This window comes from Corythoichthys intestinalis, chromosome 9 (genome assembly GCF_030265065.1).
Source record: "Corythoichthys intestinalis isolate RoL2023-P3 chromosome 9, ASM3026506v1, whole genome shotgun sequence".
Lineage (NCBI taxonomy): Eukaryota > Metazoa > Chordata > Actinopteri > Syngnathiformes > Syngnathidae > Corythoichthys > Corythoichthys intestinalis.
In genome coordinates this window covers 8,752,156-8,774,846 of record NC_080403.1, presented here as the reverse complement: position 1 = coordinate 8,774,846, position 22,691 = coordinate 8,752,156, and the positions used below count along the sequence as shown (strand labels likewise).

General features: G+C 38.2%; 1 protein-coding gene across 1 annotated transcript; it reads right to left on the bottom strand.

Annotated features, from left to right (window-relative positions):
- Positions 1–1,068: 1,068 nt before the first annotated feature.
- On the bottom strand, positions 1,069–22,403 carry LOC130921546 (solute carrier family 2, facilitated glucose transporter member 11-like). The gene is made up of 12 exons (XM_057845581.1): positions 22,335–22,403; positions 21,698–21,793; positions 16,105–16,265; positions 14,330–14,454; positions 14,120–14,249; positions 8,259–8,407; positions 7,997–8,184; positions 7,811–7,921; positions 5,789–5,890; positions 5,090–5,165; positions 1,329–1,456; positions 1,069–1,236 (listed from the first exon to the last, which is right to left on the bottom strand). Exons 1-12 carry the CDS (start codon positions 22,401–22,403, stop codon positions 1,069–1,071), a joined length of 1,503 nt encoding a protein of 500 aa, XP_057701564.1.
- Positions 22,404–22,691: the final 288 nt, after the last annotated feature.

Below are 22,691 nucleotides of genomic sequence, written 5' to 3'. Positions count from 1 at the left end.
CCGCGTCGGAAGTCGTCTCCACAACAACACAGATGGCGAACAGGAGAGCCGAGAATATGTTCCAATCCACGGTAAAATCAGTTTTAAATGACCAAAAACACATCGACACAAGTCATTGACAACAGTCTGTCTCGCGCTAGCCATGTTGAATAAACTCCGCTCTCCTCATATATTTACTTCCCTCGTCCCACCCGTCGCTGATTGGTCCACTCCGCTGTCTGTTTGCTGTGGCTTGCTCTGCCCTGGAAATTTTATCCGCTTAATGGTGGCCAGACTCAATAGTTTGAACAGCGGTGAGTCTGGAGTACCAGGCTACTTTAAGTCTCCTTAGGCAGAGGGTTCACTTACTTATTTTTCCCCCTTCTGTCATTGTTTGCATACTATCCTTATTAAAATATCAAAAACTATAAATGTTTGGGTGGTTTTAGTTAAAGCAGACAGTTTTTTCCATCTGTGTGATTTTAACAAAGCTCAGATCACATTTGATGGTGGTTTTATGCAGAAATGTGAGAAATCCCAAAAGATACTTTTCAGATACTACTTCAGATACTTTTTCAAACCACTGTAATTGTCACTTTGACTTATAAAGACTGACGAACGGAGGTCGGAGGAGGACCTTCGAGATCGTAGACATTCCGGCCGTATTGTCGAGCCTGTTCATTGACCTGCACACAACGCTCGTAGTTTTCTATGATTTTCATCTTAATTTCTTCTTGGGACCCATGTTTATTTCTCTTACAAGAAAATGCGTCATTAGTCCGTCTTGCGGAAAAAAACAATGAAATTGCGACACTGTCATAAATCGTCATATTTCGAGCATGTTGTTATATGTTTAATCAAATTTAACGTCTGATGTCAAACACATCGTATGTCAAGGTATCACTGTACTATATAGTGATGCCTTGAGAAATGTTTAATTTGTCCAATGACCTTGCTCATAACTGTACTCTTATTTGGATATGCTATGGAAAGGTAAGATGTTAATTGAAAACATGTTAATTTTTAATATCGATATATAAAAGAACAAAAAAATTGATATCAGCTGTCAACAAATACTCATGGTTCACATTAAAATTTAGTAGCGATGTCCCTGTTCTTGTAATTAAGTTTGTCAAAGTCCTCCATAATTTCCACCATGGTCTTTCCTTTAGTCTCTGGTATGCAAAAGAGCAGAAAGACTCCACCAAAGATGCAATAGACCACAAAAATCAGGAAGCAGTACTGACCCAGTCCATTCTGCATCAACACACACACACACACACATCAATGTCAGCCTGAAATCGCATGGAGACTTGCACTATATATCACTGAGGTGTAGCTCTTCTTACCACTACGTAGCCAAAACACATGGCCACTACAAACATGCTGAGCCAGTTGATGCTGCCGCCTATGACAAACGCAGAGGGTCGCCATGCTTGAAGGAAGAGGTCAGCAGGAAGGGCCAGAGACACGCCAGCTAAAAATAAATCATAGTATATCAGGCCTACTTCACATGCATTCAAAAGTAATAAGAAATGTGTGTTTTAGTCACACATTTCCTGGCTTCCCCTCAAAGCAGTTGTTTATCTTCTGTCACACCACTTTTTGTTTTGTTTACATTTTCAGTCTACTGGCCTGATGATCTGAAAAACAGATGTTTTTAGGGCTGTCAAAATTATCGCGTTAACGCGCGTGATTAATTTTTTAGATTAATCACGTTAAAATATTTGACGCAATTAACGCACATGTCCCGCTCAGAAAGTATTCTGCCTTTTGGTAAGTTTTACAGCAAGGCTTTTTTTGCTGTCCAACAGCGAACTCTTGTGGTCGCTTTGCGACATGGTTTATTATTTTCCTGCCAGTTCATTATGGCTGCACGACGTCTCGGGCTGATAATGTTGTGCTTATATGATCCTTGGACAAGATTTGTCCGTAAGTATGGTTGTTGTAAAGAATGTACATATTATGTTAGTAAGCGAAATGTTATATTTTTTGTATGAGACGCTTTTTGTTTATGTTTAGTGAACCTGTATAGCGTGCTAAGCTAACGTTGTTGCTAATGCAATGCTTGTGTACTTTTATTTTGTAGTTTTACGACGGTCTAAAGAGGACAATGGTTTGAGGCCATTTTATTAATAAATCAGATGAAAAAGGAAGAAGTCTAATTATTAAGGCGTCGTTCACTAGCTGTCTAGCTTTGAAAAAAGTAGACGCTTCGGAGTGAGGACAGCATAGACAGATTTAAATGACAGTAGAGTGAAATGCCCACTACAGTACAGTATGTTGAATGTATATATCCATCATGTGTCTTATCTTTCCATTCCAACAAATTATTTTACAGAATATATATATATATATATATATATATATATATATATATATAATTTACAGAAAAATATGGCATATTTTATAGATGGTTTGAATTGCGATTAATTGCGATTAATTACGATTAATTAATTTTTAAGCTGTAATTAACTCGATTAAAAATTTTAATCGTTTGACAGCCCTAGTTTTAACTTTTGACATCAAATATAACATTCATTACGGGATTTTCCCGTGCCAATCATGAAAGCGGTGAATAATTTTCCTGATTTCACTGTAGACGTACAGTGGGGAAAATAAGTATTTGAACACCCTGCGATTTTGCATGTTCTCCCACTTAGAAATGATGGGTGGGTTTGAAATTTTTATGGTAGGTGCCTGTCCACTGTGAGATACAATCTAAAGTTAAAAAAAAAAAAAATCCAGAAATCACAGTGTATGATTTTTATTAAACAATTTATTTCGAGGTGGTTAGCTGCATATCAAGACCTGTCCACTCCATGCAATCAGGAAGACTCCAATTCCTAATATGGTCATGACCAAAGAGCTGTCCAAAGACACCAGAGACAGAATTGTAGACTTCTACAAGGCTGTACAGGGTTACAGGGAAATTGCCAAGCAGCTTTGTGATATAAGATCCACCATTGGAGCAATTATAAGAAAATGGAAGAAGCTAAACATGACTGTCAATCTCCCTTGGACTGGGGCTCCATGCAAGAGCTACCTCGTAGGGTCTCAGTGATCCTAAGAATGGTGAGGATTTAGCCAAGAACTACGCGGGAGGAGCTGGTCAATGACCTGAAAGGAGCTGGGACCACCATTTCCAAGGTTAGTGTTGGTAATACAATAAGACGTCATAGTTCAAAATTATGCATGGCACGGAAGGTTCCCCTGCTTAAACCAGCACATGTCCAGGCCCATTTTAAGTTTGCCAATGATCATTTGGACGATCCAGAGGAGTCATGGGAGAAAGTCATGTGGTCATATGAAATCAAAATGAAACCATTTGGTCTTAGTTCAGGTCATTGTGTTTGAAGGAAGAGGAATGATGAGTCAAAACCCAAGAACACCATCCCTACTGTGAAGCATCGGGGTGGTGACATCGTGCTTTGTTGTTTTTTTTTCTCCATATAGGACTAGACGACTCCACTGTATGAAGGAGAGGATGGCCAGGGCCATGTATTGTGAGATTTTGGGGAATAACTTCCTTCCCTAAGTTAGAGCATTGAAAATGGGTGGTGAGTGGGCCTTCGACACGACAATGGCCTGGAGAAGATAGCTAGAATAACCAAGCCAATCAGTCAATCAAATGTATTTATATAGCCCTTTACAAAACCCGAAAGGCCCTCAAAGTGCTTTACAACAAAACATGGCTCAAGATAAATAAAAGGCAGGAAAATATTATACAATGACATAAAAAAAAAAAAAAAAAAAAAAATTAATTAATTAATTAATTTTAAAAATATATAAAACAAAGACAGTACATCGCGATAAAAGTCCAGCAAATAAAACAATAAAACCGATAAAATCCAAAGACATTAAAAACCCCTTTAGCAAATAAAACCAGGCTATCCTAATCTTTGTAAAAGGTGAGTCTAAAAAGGTGTGTTTTTAGCCGAGACTTAAAAAGACCTAGATCTGTGATGGTGCGGATTTCGGGGGGAAGGCTATTCCACAGCCTGGGGGCAGCAACCGCAAAGGATCGGTCTCCCCACTGTTTAAGTTTTGACCTCGGAACATCTAAAAGAAGCTGGCTGGTCGAGCGAAGAGTCCTGCCAGAGTTAATGAAAGTTACAATTTCCGATAAATAAAATGGAGCCTGGCCATTAATAGAATTAAAAACAAACAGTAAAAGTTTGAAATCAATTCTAAAATGGACTGAAAGCCAGTGGAGTGATGATAGTATGGGGGTAATATGCTCACGTCTAGGTGTACCTGTTAAAAATCGAGCAGCATCATTTTGAACAAGGAGTGGCTTCGTAAAAAGCATATCAAGGTTCTGAAGGGACCTAGCCAGCCTCCAGACCTAAATCCGATAGAAAATCTTTGGAGGAAGCTCAAACTCCTTGTCTCTCAGTGACAGCCCAGAATTGATCTAGAAAAGATCTGTGTGGAGCAGTGGTGCAAAATCTCTGCTACATTGTGAGCAAACCTGGTAAAAAGTTACAGGAGACGTTTGACCTCTGTAACCGTAATCAAAGGCTACTGTACCAAATATTAACATTGATTTTCTTAGGTGTTCAAATACTTATTTGCAGCAGTATAATACAAATAAATTGTTAAAAAAATCATACACTGGGATTTCTTGACTTCATTTTTTAGATTGTCTCTCACAGTGGACAAGCACTTAGCATAAAAATTTCAAACCCGCCCATCATTTCTAAATTGGATAACTTGCAAAATTGCAGGGTGTTCAAATACTTATTTCCCTCACTGTATATATGTGGCTCTGTTAACTTTACTTTTTTTGTGTGGGACAGATTTTATGTCACTTTTTGTGTCCAAACTACTAATCAAACAATAGAAAAGGGTATTATTTTTTTCTTTATGAACTTTTGATCTTGAAGTTGAAGAGAAAAAAAAAGTGCTCTGAGAAGTGCAGTATTTTAAAAAGAAACCCAATAATAATTGTCTTTAAAATATGTCCAGTATTAGAAAAGTACACGGACATATTTAATCAAGCTTATGTGTCACTACTCTGTAAAACCGGCTCTATTCATGGGATTTGCTTTTGGAATCCACCTCATCTGCTCTTGTGCAAATCTGAGAGTTTTTGACTAGAACTTACCGGGTCCAAGTCCATAAATGCAGATGACACCAAATATAAGGCTGATGTTCACATACGGAATCCATGAATTCAAATCCTGCAACAACAAAAAAAAAAAAAAACAGTATCTACATACAGAATCTATATACAGTATATGTGGTGGAATTTATGGTATCATGAATATTTTCACAGTCAGAACTGAAGCACAAGGAAGTACTGTACGATTTATGTTAAGCTGGTAAGTTTGATATACTGTATTAGTATTTAAAACATTGTGTGAAATACAGTCCATATATACGTAGTACAGTGGTTCTGGTCTTCAAAACTGAAAGTATATAAAAAAAAAAGGCCTGATATGACTGTTTTTCTTATTCCTGGTGTTTTCATGTATTATGGTAATGGTGTTGTACTTATATAGCGCTTTTCCACCTTTCAAGACGCTCAAAGCGCTTTACACTACATTGCCATCTACTTACTGGTGACGCAGCACCAGGAGCAATGTGGGGTTCAGTATCTTGCTCAAGGATACTTAGGCGAGTTCATCAGGGCAGAGAATCGAACCAACAACCTCTGGGTTGGGGGACAATTACTCTACCACTGAGCCACGCCATCCCCATATGTTAAATTATAGAGCAATATTCAATCATGTCACTTAGATTTAAAAGCAAATTTGGTTTGCAAATATAGCTTGTATTCAGGTAAATGCAGAAGCCTGGATACCTTGATGGACAGCATGACAGTTAAAAGAGACATGGTGACAGCCATCAGTAAGTAGCCATAGCCCATCAGCTTCTTACGGCCAGCGCGGTCTATCAAAAAGGACTGGAGCACAAATAGGTGACATTTAAAAACTTCTATGTACGAAGAATATACAGTGGTATGAAAAAGTATCTGAACCTTTTGGAATTTCTCACATTTCTACATAAAACCACCATCAAATATGATCTGATCTTTGTCAGAATCACACAGATGATAAAAACAATGTCTGCTTTAACTAAAACCACATTTAAGTTAAGTTAACATTTATAGGTTTTCAGGATAGCATGCAGACAATGACAGACGGGGGAAAATAAGTAAGTGAACCCTCTACCCAAGGAGACTGAAAGAGCAATTGAAACCAATTATTACCTAACAATTTCAGTCAGGTGTGTGCCCAATCACTGATGAGTGGTTTAAATCTGCCCTGCCCACTATAAAACACACCCCTGGTAAGAAATGTCTTGATGAGAAGCATTGGCTGATATGCATCACAGCTCTGTCAAAAAAGCAGTCTGAAAACCTGCGATTATGGATTGTTGCGAAAGCTGGGAAAGGATACAAAACCATCCCTAAGTCTGGATGTTTATCAATCGACAGTCAGAGAAGTTGTCTACAAATGGAGAGTTTGTCACTGTTACTTCTCTCCCAAGGAGTGGCCGTCCACCAAAGATGACGCCAAGAGTTCAGTGCAGAATATTCAGAGAGGTAAAAAAAAGAACCCTAAAGTGTCCGCTAAAGACTCACAGATATCACTTGCACAGTCCAATATCTCTGTGCACACATCAACTATATGTAAAACTATGGCCAAGAATGGTGTTCATGGGAGGACTCCACAGAGGAAGCCACTGCTGTCTAAAAAAACATTGTTGCTCGTTAAATGTTCGCAAAAAGGCACTTGAACACTCCACAGAAGTTTGGGCAAAACTGTTTTGTGGACTGATGAAACCAAAGATGAACTGTTTGGGCGTAACACACAACGTCATGTGTGGAGGAAAAATGGAACAGCTCACCAACATCAACACCGCATCCCTACCGTGAAGCATGGTCGAAGGAGCATCATGATTTGGGGCTGTTTTGCTGCCTCGGGACCTGCACAACTTGCAATTATTATGGAAGAATGAATTCAAAGGTTTATCAGAATGTTTTGCAGGAAAACCTAAGGTAATCTGTCAGACAGTTGAAGCTAAAAAGAGGATGGATGCTGCAACAAGACAATGATCCAAAACACAGAAGTAAATCAACTTCAGAATGGTTTCAGAAGAACAAAATACACGATCTGGAGTGGGCAAGTCAAAGTCCAGACTTGAATCCCATTGAGTTCCTGTGGCATGACCTAAAGACAGCGATTCATATCAGACATCCCAGGAATCTGACTGAACTACAGAAGTTTTGTAGAGAAGAATGGGCCAAGAATAGTTCTGATGTACCAGACTAATCTGCAGCTACAGGAACCGTGTGGTTGAAGTTATTTCTGCCAAAGGGGAGAGGGGCACAAAATAATAAATGTGATGGTTCACTTACTTATTTTTCCCACTTCTGTCATTGTTTGCATTTTATCCGCATTAAAATATGAAAACCTATAAATGTTTGGGTAGTTTTAGTTAAAGCACAGTTTTTTCATCTGTGTGATTTTGACAAAGATGAGATCACATTTGTATATACAGTACAGTATATTAGTATATATTGTCAAATGCTCTCGCTCGAGTTTTATCATGTTAAATTTCTAATATAATACATTTCTAACATATCATTGTTAATATTTGATATTGGAGTTAAATATTACAGTATCGATATTATTGCGATCATTAACATGCCCCTAACAAAATTGTATTTGCATTATCTCATGGAAGAAATCTATTTGTAATATGTCAAAATAAGCAGGCTATATGTGTTCCGTGTAATTGTAATTGAGGCTAAACTGTAAAGTATCTTAAGAACTTTACCATAAATACTGCACTAATTATTCGATAAGCAAATACTCACACACAGCACAACAGCAACGAGCTCCGTTGCTCCAATCCCAATAGTCAAGTATTGCCTCTGTTCTTCTGGAATGCCTGACTCCCGGAAGATGTCCAACGCATAGAAATAGAGCTAGAGATACAGGATGTCTGATGAAAAGCAGGATTTAACTCATTTGAAGGTAGAAGTACTCTAAGGTGTAGATACCGCATTGATGCCACAAAACTGGATGCTAGAACAAGGAAAGGCCAAAGTCAGCAGCTGCCATCTGACGCAGCGAGAAGTCAACACGTCCTTCATGGTTTTGGCCTTTTCCCCTTGGGTGCTGTCTCGCTCATTCTGCATGTCTTCCAATTCCATCTTTACATCATCCTCCTGCCACAGCCACTGCAATGCTGTCCCGTGTCATGTGACACACATAAACACACATGTAACTCAGCCGCCACCGCAAAGTGATCTGTGTGCTTACCTTTCCTACCGCCTTCAAAGTCACCTTTATCAATATAAAGGTATCGAGGCGACTCCGGGAAGAAAAACAATGCCCCAACGTGAAGAATGGCAGGAACACTGCTGATGGCCAGAAGAAAGGGCCACATGTCATCGTTGCCCATCATCTCCCTTAACAGAGTGCAAGACAGTTAACTTTTAGTGTTATTTTTAACATTACCATTTTAATACGCAAAGACTTGAGCAGCATGTTTACTGCTGACAGGAATTATAAATTGTGAGGAAAGTTAATGATGACATCTGAAACCACAGTTCGATTAAAACTGGATGAACAGATTGAAGAATGCCATGATGACCCAAATGATTAGCTTGATCCGGACCACAACTTCTACAATAGCATGTTGGATAACTGTAAATACTACACAGCGGACCAGTATAAGAACTCCGTGGATGTGGACGGTAAGCTGAAACTTATCAACGGCAGGAGTCCCTACAAGAATTTTAAACGCATTAAGGATTATCTACTAAAGATAACAAAGGCTCTGACTTTAATTTGCACGGATATAACATGGCACAAATGAATCGGGCATCTAAGGGGGGAGGTGGTGTTGCCTTGTTTGTTAAAGGAAATTTTAAGTTTGAAATCCTACATGACATGTCAATTAGGATTGACAATCTCCTGGAATGTATTACAAGTGAGCTCCTTATCCCCAATTGTAAAAACATAATCATCTGCTGTGTCTACCGAGCTCCTGATTCAAATGTCCAGCTTACTGAGTATATGGAAAAGATACTGTTTAAAATGAATAATAAGCATGTCTTTTGTTGCGGAGACATTAATCTTGTGATAAAATATGTACAACATGTTGTTTGATTTTTTCCTCATACATTCATGTCTGACGAAACTGTTACAGTGATCTTTGTGTGCAGCAATTGTTGCCACCATGTACACCTTAGGAATGTACCCTTTAAAGACACTTATATGAAAAGCATTTTGAGTCGCTACTTGCACACCAGCTGTGATAACACATAACACTTTTGCCACACACATAGCCACAACAAAATGTTCCCACAACAAATAAATGCTAGAATGTCAGGGACATTGACAAAGCCATAACCTTGTACGCTCTGAAACTCGGACCACTAATCTGTGCACGAGACTGCTGTGTGATCAACAACCGCAATGGAGCTGCTTGACTGGACGCTGAGTTATTGTAAACCCAGATTGTTGATTGTGTTATTGTACAGTTTGTGGCCATGTGATGTATGTAACTGTACCATGTCTGATTGTGCATCTTTAGCTGTATGGGGGGACGGGAAACTGAAAAGCATATTAATTAATTTTTTTTGGGGGGGGGGGGCAGGGTTACAGGTACGTTCAGTGGGGAGAACAAGTATTTGATACACTCTGGTTTGGCATAGTTATACCTATTATACCTACAGTGTATGGCAGAAAACAGACAAGAGTATTCGTCTCCGCTCTACTCCCATCATGATCATTCAACATGCCTCGTTTATTGGGAGAAAGAAGCGAACAAGGAGTTATGGGGGAACAGAAGAAACGAAGGGGAGAGAGAGACAGAACAAGTACAAACAACAACAAGAAATACTTTGAACGCCTTCACCAACTATATGACGGAAAACACAGACAAGACTGAAAAAGCAGATTCTGCTCTTGCACTCCTCTTTAAAATAAACTGGTGTATTTTAAGCCAAAAGAACTGTTGTGTTTGATAGAACAATATGTCTATATGATGCCATAGCAGATTCATGGCGGATTAAGCCCCCGAACTATTTTTAATTTGTCCCTTTTACGCTGGAAACCCCCGTTTACAGATGTCGGGTAACCGCTTTTGTTTCAACCCAGCCATAAAAAGAAGGGAAATAATTATATTTGTTAATCAAAATGTCTGTCATTTTTAGCTTAGAATTATTGATGTCTAATATTTCGTTTAAAAAAAAAAAGACTTTAAAAGATTATTCACTTGCATATTTTAAAGTTTTAAACAAATTACGTCACAATGAAAAAAATGGCGTCTGTAAAAAAGTGACGGATATCTACCTCATAACTATCGATTAATTGTATTTTTTTGTTACTGTCGCATTTCCCCCAATATGTTAGATGATAAATAATCAATCCAAACAAAGAAAAATTGGAAAACAAAATGTTTAAAAGGGTAAATATATGAATAAAAACATATCGACCACTCCTTGATGTTTACGATTTCTGCATTGCGACCCTTGTTATATGACCATGTTTCACCCATAAAATCCCCCAAAAATCCAGCTGTGGCAATTCACAGCTGTGTCTTGACACTCGGTGATACATGCTACATGGAGTTTTTGGATCGAAACAAAGTATGTACGCGATAATATCTCGTTAAAATCATGATCTCTGTAATTCTGCTCTCGAGTGCTCTCACCTCCAGATAGGGTTCTGCTGTTTAAAAAACATTTTTTTTAAATGCTCTCCTATTCAAAGTTGTTCTTTCCCCAGAAATTTGAAATTTTAAGCTTTCCAATGATGTATCACACATGCATATCGGACAATTTTGAAAGTTGGCCAAATTGGGGATCTCAGAGCGGAACTTCAAGTCACATGAGTGTTTTCCACCATATTCAAAAAGTTTTTTTTTTTAATTATTTGCAAAAGAACAGTTAAGAAAAACATACCTGTCAAGTTGTATGGTTTTGGCGTAATTTGTACAAGTGAGCACTGATTTTTAAATGTGTACGCCGTACGTTCAAAAACTGTACGTTTTTCGTGCATTACGTTTTTTTTTCCCTCCGAATTTTGTCACCATTTCGGCACAATGTTTCGAGACAATGTGCGTTACTATGTGTAACTACGTTGGCTGAATGATGCTGAATGATGCGAGAAAAGTCAGCGAAATGGAGAGAAAAGCGGGAGTGGGAAGGTGGGAAGAATATTGTGACGCTGTTGCAAACGCGATGCTAGGCTAGGTGGCTCCAATATTTCCTGACTGTAGCTAACAGCCTACAATCTACGCCCACTTGATGCTGCACTAGATATCACATGCATATAGAACTACATACGAAATGACAGACTCGGCAGCATTAGTAAACAGCCGCCATTTTAAAGCAGTACACTTCTCAGAAAGGCTCTGTTGTAGTGAACCTTCCTAGTGAACCTGAGTAACTTTTTAAAATCTAAAATACTCCTAAATTGGCAAAATCTTGACTTGAATCTATCTTTAAATGATGAAACAGTTTTAAAACTTTAACATGTCGAAAGCAGACAGAAGTGAACTAATGCAAAAACGGTAGCAATTTTAACAACTTTAACAGTTGATTTTTTTTTTTTAATGAAAAAAAAAAAAAACATAAAAGGTAACACCAGTTACTTTGCCAAGTAACAAATTACTCTTACATTCAGCCCCAATTTAAGCTACTTTACATTAAAATTTAATAAAATGTAAATGTAGATTCCAAAACGAAAAAGCCCTCAGAATCCGACGCTCTCCCCCTCCGTCTTCCTCAAGCACGTTGGACAGCGGCAAAGAAAAACTTTCACGCCGCTCGTTATGCGTTCGTTTGTACAATCCAACAAAGATAATCCAAATGCAAACAAAACAGCCAATGAGAGTATGAGGAAACAAAAAATATTTCACTTGAAAGGTAAATCCAAAAACATAAAGAGAGAGAGGTCAAAAAGCTATCTCGGCTCTATCCGGTTTATCCTACTTCTCTGCCTTAGCGCCAACTGCCCACCCACACAGCTCTGATTTCGCATTTATATCATACGACGTGACCTCACAAGCCCGTCCCACGAAACCAAACAAACAAATCAAAAGCCTGTCATATAGAACCAAAATAAATTATTCACAACTAACATGAATATCCAACTAACTATTATTTAGGCTCCTACAGTAAATATTGACTTTTTTTCTTAATACAGATAATAGAAACATACATTAACAAAAAGCAGTACAAATTACTTATCCTGTATTATGCACAGATAAGGGGATATATCGTGAACATAACGCACATTTACTTTTTTTTTTTTTTTTTTTTTCATCATAAGGAAATAAGTAGCTCAACAAATGAACAAAAAGTGCACATGAAGATATTCTGAACCTCCCCGTAAAATAAAATAAAATGAATAAGCCTCTTGAACTCTTTCTGTTCTTTTATACAGATCTGATCAATTTTCAATTGCATTGCTCTTTATTATCGCATTAATTCAACAAGCTTGTTCTTTTTTTCTTGTTGTTGTTCCAGAAAATGTGCGTTTGAACCATTCAGAGCTAACTATCCATTCTGATCACATTTCAGTATGTCAGCCAATTGAACGAACAACTAAGTCCAGGGTGGTTTGCTGCATGCATGCACACATCCACGCGACTGGTCAGACTCAGATACACTGAGCTTTTCGGCAGATATCCGTCGAATAAATAAATAATAAATATCGGTTGAAACGGATTACGCTACACAAGCATTTTATCAGGCTTGTTGTTAACATTTGCATTTGTAAATCTGACGTTAGTAGATTGTTTTATTCTTGGAGATGAGATGCATGTTTGGCAGCATGGCAGTTTTTTTGGCTTTTTTTTAAACATGGGGGTTTGACAGTTGCTGTCATATTTTTGGGATCAAAGCAACGTTCTGCCCCCAAATCTTTTACCGGAACGGTGTACTGGACCGTTCCAGTCCACTTTCATCCCTGATTTTAAGCCCTGCACTGCAAAAACACACCTCCTTAAAATTAGTCAAATTCCCTTTTTTTTCAGCGTAAATCTACTAGAAAAAAGTGAAATAAACGAGTGCTTCAAGTAAATATTACTCACTTAGATTTCTTGAAATAAGAATAATAGCCCACTGAAAATAAGCTTAACAGACTTATTTTAAGCAACAAATTAGTATATTTATATAAGCTTTGAAATGTCAGAAATGTTCTAAATTCAAGAATAGATATGGTTCAAAACATTATTTGAAAGCAGATTTCAATTAATTTTGGTGAAAAATTACCAACTTTTGGATGTATGGCTTAATAACAACAAATATTTTTTTTTTAACTTAAAGTAAGTGGAATAATCTGACACATTAATCTGTTAACTATTCTTTAACACCCAAAACAAGGTGGAGAAAATTATTTTACTCGATTTAAGAAAAATAATCTGATTAAAGTGTTGTAAATTTGCAGTGTGCAGCTACTTTGCTTTGATAACATTCTGTTGGAAGCCTCACAATAACAAGGCGGTGAAGATTTTTGTCACCTCGGTCCTGTGATGTCAAAATGTGAACTGCAATAAGAGGGCTGTGTTCTAAGTGACCTTTCACAAACTCCACGGCTAAAACAGCCATTGATGAATCCTATGTCCTCATAACCATTGTTAAGCCAGCCTGATCCGACAAACTCGGCATTCCCGCAGTGTCTCATTGATTATTTTGGTGGATACTGTAAGCGTTACCTGACTGCCAACTGCCATACAACCAGTAATATAACTTTAGAGGAGCCCAAGAAAGAATCAACAAGCTGCAGACTTCCAAAATGATGAAGCAGTGTGGCGATGACGTATGTAAACTGCGCAAGGTACCCAAAGAGTTTATTTGCGGAAGTGCGGTTCTTTCCCTTCCCAAAGCCAAAAACACAACTGGACAAGTTCCTTCAATGGATAAAACTGTAGGGGCAGAGCTTTTGCGAAAGGCCTATTGAATCAGAAATGCATTGGTCCTTTCATGGATCAAACAATTGATTCAGTTCATTTTTACAAAACAGTTTTGTAGCACGATTTCACCATTAGGTAGCATTGGTGGTCCTAGCCTGAATGTTGCCAAGCACGAACAACCCCCGAACGCAGATATTCTGATTATGAAGCAGCCACGCTAACCACTATTTCAATTGTTTTAAAGATTGTTTACTTGATACTGATGATTTGAGCCATCACTTTGCCAAGACCAATAAAGATGGAACCAGTGAGTGTTAGGAAGCCTCTGAGTTTCTTTGGAGAACTTTCACCCAAGTACATGAGTTGCACATTCAGGCCAAGACCTGGCAAGGAGGACAAAGTGAAAGATGTGTGACAAATTTTGAAAAGCACTTGTAGGGGAGGGGGATGTCATTATACATACCAATGTTATAGCCAAAGAGAAATCGGCCTAGAAAAATCATCTCAAAAGACCTGGCCTTGCGACTAAAGATCACGAGCAAAGCAGCCACCACGGCAACAACGCTGTTAGACAGCATTGTTTTTTTCCTGCATGAGAATATCACGCAAATGTTTGCATTAATGCTTTATGTTTGTCACTAGACAACACTTACTGTACAGTCCCTGACAAAAGTCTTGTCGCTTATCCATTTTGTAGAAACAATTGCTAATAACCTGACTTTTAATTATTCAATTGGTTTCGGAAATGGCTCATATGAAAGCTAAGACCCTCCCAAATGATGTCGAATGTACAAAAATATATTTGTTTGACTGAAAAAAGATTTATCATTTAATGAAGACATAATGGTCAAATTTTGGTAAGATAAACGTTTTGTCACCTACAGAAAGTAGTGTGAAAACTGAACAAAAAATGTACTTCAAATACAAAAATATGTTACATACCATAAGCAAATTAAGTAGTGGTGCTGTGAGATCCAAATTTAATATTCTGTATGACTTTCATACTGATTCATACAATTTATTGATGAAGTCATCAGGTACATCAAAGAAAGCAGTCTTACTTGCCTCCCAGAGTTCATCATCATTCTTGGGTTTCTTCTTCCATGCTTCCTCTTTCATCTTACCCCAGACATGCTTAATGATGTTCATGTCTTGTGACTGGGCTGGCCAGTAGTGGAGGATCTTGATCTTCTTTGCCTTGAGGAACTTTGAGGTAGAGTTTGAAGTATGCGATAGAGCACCATCCTGCTGTAGAATTTGTCCCATTTTATGGTTAGGAATGTATGAGTCAGCTAAGATTTGTTGATATTTCAGGCTATTTATCTCTCAGGGTGCAGACAATTAAAAAAAAAACGTGTGGCATTTGCCAAGGCCCATAGCCTGTCAAGAGGATGGACGCTGGAAAAGTGGCAAAAGGTGGATTTTTCAGATGAATCTTCCATTGAATTACACCACAGTTGCCGCAAATATTGCATGAGACCTACTGGAGCCCGCATGGATCCGTGATTCACTCAGAAAACAGTGAAGTTTGGTGGTTACATCATTACTAAAGTCATGGTCTGGGGTTACATCCAGTATGGGGGTGTGCGAGAGATCTGCAGGGAGGAAGGCAACATAAATAGTCTGAAATATGAACAAGTCTTAGCTGCCTCTTACATTCCTAACCATAAAAAGGGACAAATTCTGCAGCAGGATGGTGCTCCATCGCATACTTCAATCTCTACCTTAAAGTTCCTCGAGGCAAAGAAGATCAAGATCCTCTAGGACTGGCATGCCCAGTCGCAAGACATGAACAGGATGAAAGAGGAAGCATGGAAGACAAAACCCAAGAATGTTGATGAACTCTGGGAGGCATGCAAGACTGCTTTCTTTGATGTTCCTGATGACTTCATCAATAAATTGTATGAATCAGTCTGAAAGTCATATAGAATATAAAATTTGGATCTCACAGCACCACTACTTAATTCGCTTACAGTGCCCTCCATAATTGTTGGCAAAATTTGGCAAAATTTGACCTTTATGTCTTCATTAAATGATAAATCTTTTTTCAGTGAAACAAATAAATTTTTGTACATTCGACATCATTTGGGAGGGTCTTCGCTTTCATATGAGCCATTTCTGAAAGCAATTGAATAATTAAAAGTCAGGTTATTAGCAATGTTTCTACAAAATGGATAAGCGACAAGACTTTTGTCAGGGACAGTATATTACTGTTGCATTATTATAGAGTGTTCCCACCGGCCATATTTGACTGGGAAATGGCCGCTGTGGATAGCGCCGGCCCACGCCCCCAAACTCATCACAGCTACAATGAAGGACCAGATTAGCTGGTTCGTGGAGTCATCCACTGGAGTGTGGTGCCTCCACATCCACGTGTAGTTGACAAATGTCTGAATGTGCTGGACAAACATCGAAAAGGTTAGATGTGGTTTATAGTTTCATTCATACTCCATAACTAATGACATACCGTATTTTTTGGACTATAAGTTGCACCTGAGTATAAGTCGCACCAGCCATAAAATGCCCAACGAAGAGGAAAAAACATATATAAATCGCACCGGATTATAAATCGTATTTTGGGGGGAAATTTACTTGTTAAAATCCAACACATGGAACAGGTTTGTCATCTTGAAAGGCAATTTAAAATAAAAATACACTAGAGAACAACATGCTGAATAAGTGTACAGTATGATAATGTCACATGATGCATGAACAACGAAATGCGAACGTGGCCGGTATGTTAACGCAATATAGCTATTAAGTGTTATTCAGATAACTATAGCATAAAGAGCATGCTAACAAGTTTACCAAACCATCAGTGTCACTCCAAAACACCAAAATAACATGTGAAATGATATAATAATGTGTTAATAATTTCGCACATATGTCTCTCCAGAGTATAAGTCGCACCCCCAGCCAAACTATGAAAAAAACTGCGACTTATAGTCCGAAAAATATGGTAAGTATGTATACGTATGCTGCACTTCCCTCACTATTTAGTATGTTACCCTTTTCCAAATGCGTATAATGAAATTAATATTCTCCTATCTGTTTCTTCATCATTACTTTAATTCTAATCAGTGTTGTTTTCGTCAACAATAATGATAAAAATAATTTGTCGACGAACAATTTTTTTCATGACGATGACATGACGATGACGGGACGATGACGAGCTAAAAACGTGGCTTAGGAGAATAGAACATAACCAGACAAATGCCAGTTTTCAGCTAACACAACGACAACGAGATGAAAAAGCGTCATCGTTTCTGTCGTATGTTCACAATGTGTGACATTTTCATATCATACGTGGAGTACGTCAGCTTGCATCGTAGCAGTGTTTGGGTAGTGTCACTTATTAGAGATGTGCTGCGCTTCTCCCTCCTCACCAGTTTATGATGTATCTCAAGCTAGGCGGCGCTCCATCTTGCTTGTTTGAAAACACGGTAAGATTTGTTTACTTATCTTGGCAGAGAGAATATGTAATTTAAGCCTTTAAAGGTCTGTGATGAGTGATCATCAGATGCTAAATGTAACTCCTAGCATTAGCATAGCATTCGTGTTCGCATTATCTTTAGCCTTTATTTTTGGACTAAAGCTTTTGAATTTTACAGACATAAACGTCTTGAGTAACTGTTGACTAAACTTGAAATTTGTATGAGATGAGATGAGACTAAAACTAGACCAGCGGTTCTTAGCCTGGGTTCGATCAAACCCCAGGGGTTTGGTGAGTAAGTCTAAGGGTGAAGGTAAAGATACGCAGGGCTTTATTTTTGGATGCTGACTAAATCCAGGCAAAGTGGCGTTTTAGACCAGGTTTTGGGCTGGTTAATCCCCAATTTGCAGGCTGTATTCCAGTTCTTTCAACTGCTAGTCCTCTATCTCAGGGGTTTTCAACCCAGTCCTCAAGGCACACTGTGGGTCCTGGTTTTTGTGCCAGCCGATCCAGCAGAGACAGTTGAACCAATGAGGCTTCTGCTAAAACAAGCCACACCTGACTGCAATCAACTGATTGCACTTGTAAAACACCAGATTGGGGAAAAAGTGTTGTCATCTTGTTTGGTAAGAATGAAATCCTGCACCCACAGTGTGCCTTAGTGGAATAGGTTGGGAACCCCTGCTCTATCTGATGGAAGGAGAAACTGGTTTGCTCAGTGGAAGGTTGACTCTCACTTGGTATGAGAAAGTACAACAGACTTATGGGTAATGTGCACTGCATTGACATTAAAAACAAAATTTGCGTCACAATTTACACCATGAAAATCGTATGTGAAGCAAGGATGCGATAGAATGAGAATGTCGACATGATGAAAACAAAAATAGAAAGTATTAAATGAATCGAGTTTAATTTTATTTTTCAATGTGAAAACCAAATCAAAAGGCAAAATTATTTGTTGTAAATGAACACTGATTATTGGATTTGTGAGAGGATTAATATTTTTTTGTTTTGTTTTTTTGACATAATGACTGGGTACAAATTTCATTTTGTGCAAGGTGTTTTATTAAATTTGATATAATTTGAGTTGTAAACATGACAGAAACTGCACAGTCAAGGTTAATCACCCAAGCAGGTTTAATGTTGAACAATACTGTATAAGATATATTCATAGTATAGCTGTCAAATGTATCGCGTTAACGGGCGGTAATTAATTTTTTAAATTCATCACGTTAAAATATTAGACGCAATTAACGCATGCATGGAACAACCCGTTCAGGCATTGCTTTAAACAGTTTACAACGACACCGTTTTAGCACATTTAGAGCAAAAAGGCAGAGAAATGTGAGTGGACGCAGGCGTTCATTGGGCTGCGCCTTTTATTGGCTTAAGTTTTGGCAGCCACTACTAACAGTAATGGTTGCCCAACTTCCCATCATGCATTTGGGCGGAGCAAGAAACGGTCTTTCTCGTAACATGCTTAATTGAACACAATGCAGATCATATTGGATACCATTTGTAGCCACTACTGACAGTCATGTTTGCCCAACTTCCCATCATGCACTTGGGCGGAGCAAGAGACGATTTTCTTAACACGCCTAATTGAACACAACCCAGAACATACTGTATACCATTTGCAGCCACCACTGACAGTCATGGTTGCCCAACTTCCCATCATGCATTTGGGCAGCAGGAGACATGCTTTTTCTTAACACGCCTAATTGACCACAATGCAGAACATACTGTATACCATTTGAAGCCACTACTGACAGTCATGCTTGCCCAACTTCCCATCATGCATTTGGGCGGAGCAGGAGAAGTTCTTTTTCTTAATATAAAATTACTATAACTTGTACTCAAATTAATCTTTTAAGAACTACAAGTCTTTCTATCCGTGGATCCCTTTAACAGAAAGAATGTTAATAATGTTAATGCCATCTAGTGGATTTATTGTTATAATAAACAAATACAGTACTTATGTACAGTATGTTGAATGTTCATGTCCGTCTTGTTTCCTATCTTTTCATTCCAACAATAATTTAGAGAAATTATGGCATATTTTAGAGATGGTTTGAATTGCGATTAATTACGATTAATTAATTTTTAAGCTCTGATTATCTCGATTAAAAATTTTAATCGTTTGACAATCCTAATTCATAGACTTCGTTACAAATGAAGCTTCAAGCTCGGCCCCCTTATGGTAAGGCGTGACGCAAAGAATGACGAAGTGTCAGGTCAATAGGTAAGGAAGTCTATGGGACAGCATTATTCAGTTTATAAAAAAGAATCAAAACACCTTTCTCAAACAAACATGTTTTTTAGGAGCCTGGGAAGATGAGGATGGCCCGATTCGCGGGCCGGAAGGTGCTGGCCAGGTGGGAGAACAACAAGTCTGTCCAGGCCAGCTACAAGTCGACCCAGAAGGTGCTGGCACGCTTTGATCAAGAAGCAGAGCGTCGGGCTTATCATGGTGGTCGTCAACCCCAACGGTCGCACGGGCAAGGAGGAACATAGGGATACACAGGGCCAACATCCTGGAGGACAAGGGAGACCTGGCCAGGCGGTCCTCAAGCAGCCCTCTCTCCCCATGGCCCACATGGCGTCCTTTGGAATGTCGCTGTGGGACTCCCTGATGTGCAGGAAGAACAAAGGCACCTGCTGGACCTCCTGGCGGTCCCTCTTCGACTGTTTGGTGCGAACTTCTCCAAGGATGTGACTTCAGAAGCGAGGAAGAGCAAGGCCTTAGAGTGGCCGGCCGGCATGAAAAGGAGCAGAGTCGAGGAGGGCAGAAAGGAGATGGCGAGGAACAGACACTTGTACAAGTCGAGGTGACCAGAAAACGCAAGGCATAGAAAAATGCTATGTGATTCTTGAAAGACGAGGCTCACGTCCTGGTAACACCACATCGATTATTTGCACTGCCTGAATTATAGGACTATCTCATACGAATTTTATATTTACAGTATGTTTATTTAGATTTTATACTTGCACGTCACTTTTGAGATTTTAACTGATCCTGCACTGTAAAGGGATGCTCCACAATTTCATTGTATAACTGTATAAAGATAAGGAAGGGCTATTCTATTCTATAATAAATTGTGATTGTATATAGAATTTATTAATAATCTATTTACATATTATTTATAATTGATTCTGCATGTTTTCCTCAAGTATTAAGTTTCTGATGTTAAATTGAGTGATTTATTAGCTGTTGAAAACTTGCAGTAAAGAAAGAAAGAAAATAAGTTGCTATTTTGGTCCAAAACTTACATGATATGTTAAATTTTGCTATTGATCCTGAAAATACAGGTAATTAGCTCTACATTTGGTGATTTTTTTTGCAACCAGTGTAAAATCTGAGACGTTTATAGCCATTTTAAGTTTTGTTATACTTGAATACAAAATAATTAATCGGGATTTTAAAAGGGAACGACTTTGAATTTTTTTATGCCGCTGCTCATGGAGACTCATATATGGCTAAGGTAGGTGCCTGTTTTGGTTTTAGGTTGGTAGCAGCTTTGGTTTTGAAAATATTTGAATTTGAAGTTTTTGAAAATAGGCCCCTTACGGATCGGCCCTGTTTCTCGTGTCATGTCAATAGGTTATGAAGTCTATGATGTATTCCTCCGAATTTGAATGAAAAATTCTATGATATGCGCATTGGGTCTGTCTCGGTTTAGTAAGCTAATGATGCTTCAGGCATAAAGATAAAAACATAAATTTTGACCTGTTTAAAAACATGCTGTCTAAATGAGAAGAAATTTGAATGGGAATTAATTTATGTTTTAGCTTTTAGCGTCGATATACTGTATCGATTTTGAAGTTGAAAAATTTTTTTTTTTTCCTAATTCCAAAGGGTTTGGTTAATGCACGTATGAAATTCATGGGGTTCAGTACCTTTAGCAAGGTTAAGAACCACTGAACTAGACGAAGAGGAAAACATTTTGAAATGGCTAAAACATGACTGTTTTCGTCCATAAGATTAATTAAATTAAAAGGGATGCTTAAAACTGATTCAAGCCAACTTGAACTGGCTCCTGGTCAATTTGAGGTGTGATGTTTAAGATTCTACTAATAAAATACTTCAAGAGTACAATTTGTACCATCTTGATCAATTTTCGAAAAACCCTACCGGTGGGATTTAGAGTGGCTCCCTCACAGAGATGTTTATTTCCCTCACCTCATGGAAAGGAACAGTCTCGCCTCATTTCACTCACTAAACTGATGTTGCATCTCAATGATGTTAGTACTGTCAGTGACTTGTAGTTACGAAGATAGAATTATCTTCATTTCTTGCCATAGTTTTGGTGGAAATATGAGTTTCTGATGGGAGCTTTACTATACATCACCTGCAAAGAGTGTGTTCGTGAGGTTTGTGTTTTTTAATGCACATCTTACCGCGGCTGGAGAAGCAATGACAGATACTTGAATTCCATATTGAAATGAGCCTCCGATTCCTAAAACCATGGCCAGTAAATAAAGTCTCCAGTATTGCTGATGAGAGAAAGGACAATAATTAATGTTTTATGTTTATGCTAGTTTCATATTAAATGTAATCGGACATCACTTTTTCTTGTAACTCATTAAAGATTGCACCCTTACACTTTTTTTTTCTATTTCTGTAGGTGTGTATGATACTCACCCATAGATGCAACAATCTCTTGTTTACTTTGTTAAAATTTGCTTGTTCGTAGATATGAGTAGAAGATTTTGTTGCTTAGTGAGTATCGTATTTTTAATATTTTATGTGTTTTGGGAATCGCTCTGGCAAGCTGCACCTGTTGTGATCGTGCTTGAATAAAGCTGAGTTGAGTAAGGTTTTACTCTTCCCTGTCAAGGTTCACTGAAGTGGGCCCAAACATTCACTAGGTTTTTAATGATTACAATTAAACTATGACTTTTTCCATGTTCTACAACACTGTTACAAATGTTTAGACAGACAGAAAAACATCCTTGTATACTCACCACAGTATATTTGATTTACCTGCACAATGAAAAAAAATAATGAGCCCATGAAAGGTGAATATATTGTTACCTTATTTAGTTTCACAAAGGGCACTGATTTCATTATGATGTAGTTGTACAAAAGCGCGTAGGTTTGCATAGCAGGAACATAACACGACCAACTTTTCAGGATGCTCAAATTGTCCCCACTAACTTTTAAGACACCTTATTTGCATTATACAATGAGTTCAGCTACATGGGTAATTTTGATTGTCTTCCCATGTGGGGAAGTCTTCCCCCACATGTTGTAAGGATAGAATAGACCCTTCCATTTTTAAGTGAATTATTTTTATTATGTTCAGACTTACATTTGTCCATGTTCACTTGCGGAATGTGCCGGTCCATTTTTTCCCTTCAAACGCACGTTTGATTGACTGATGACTTGACC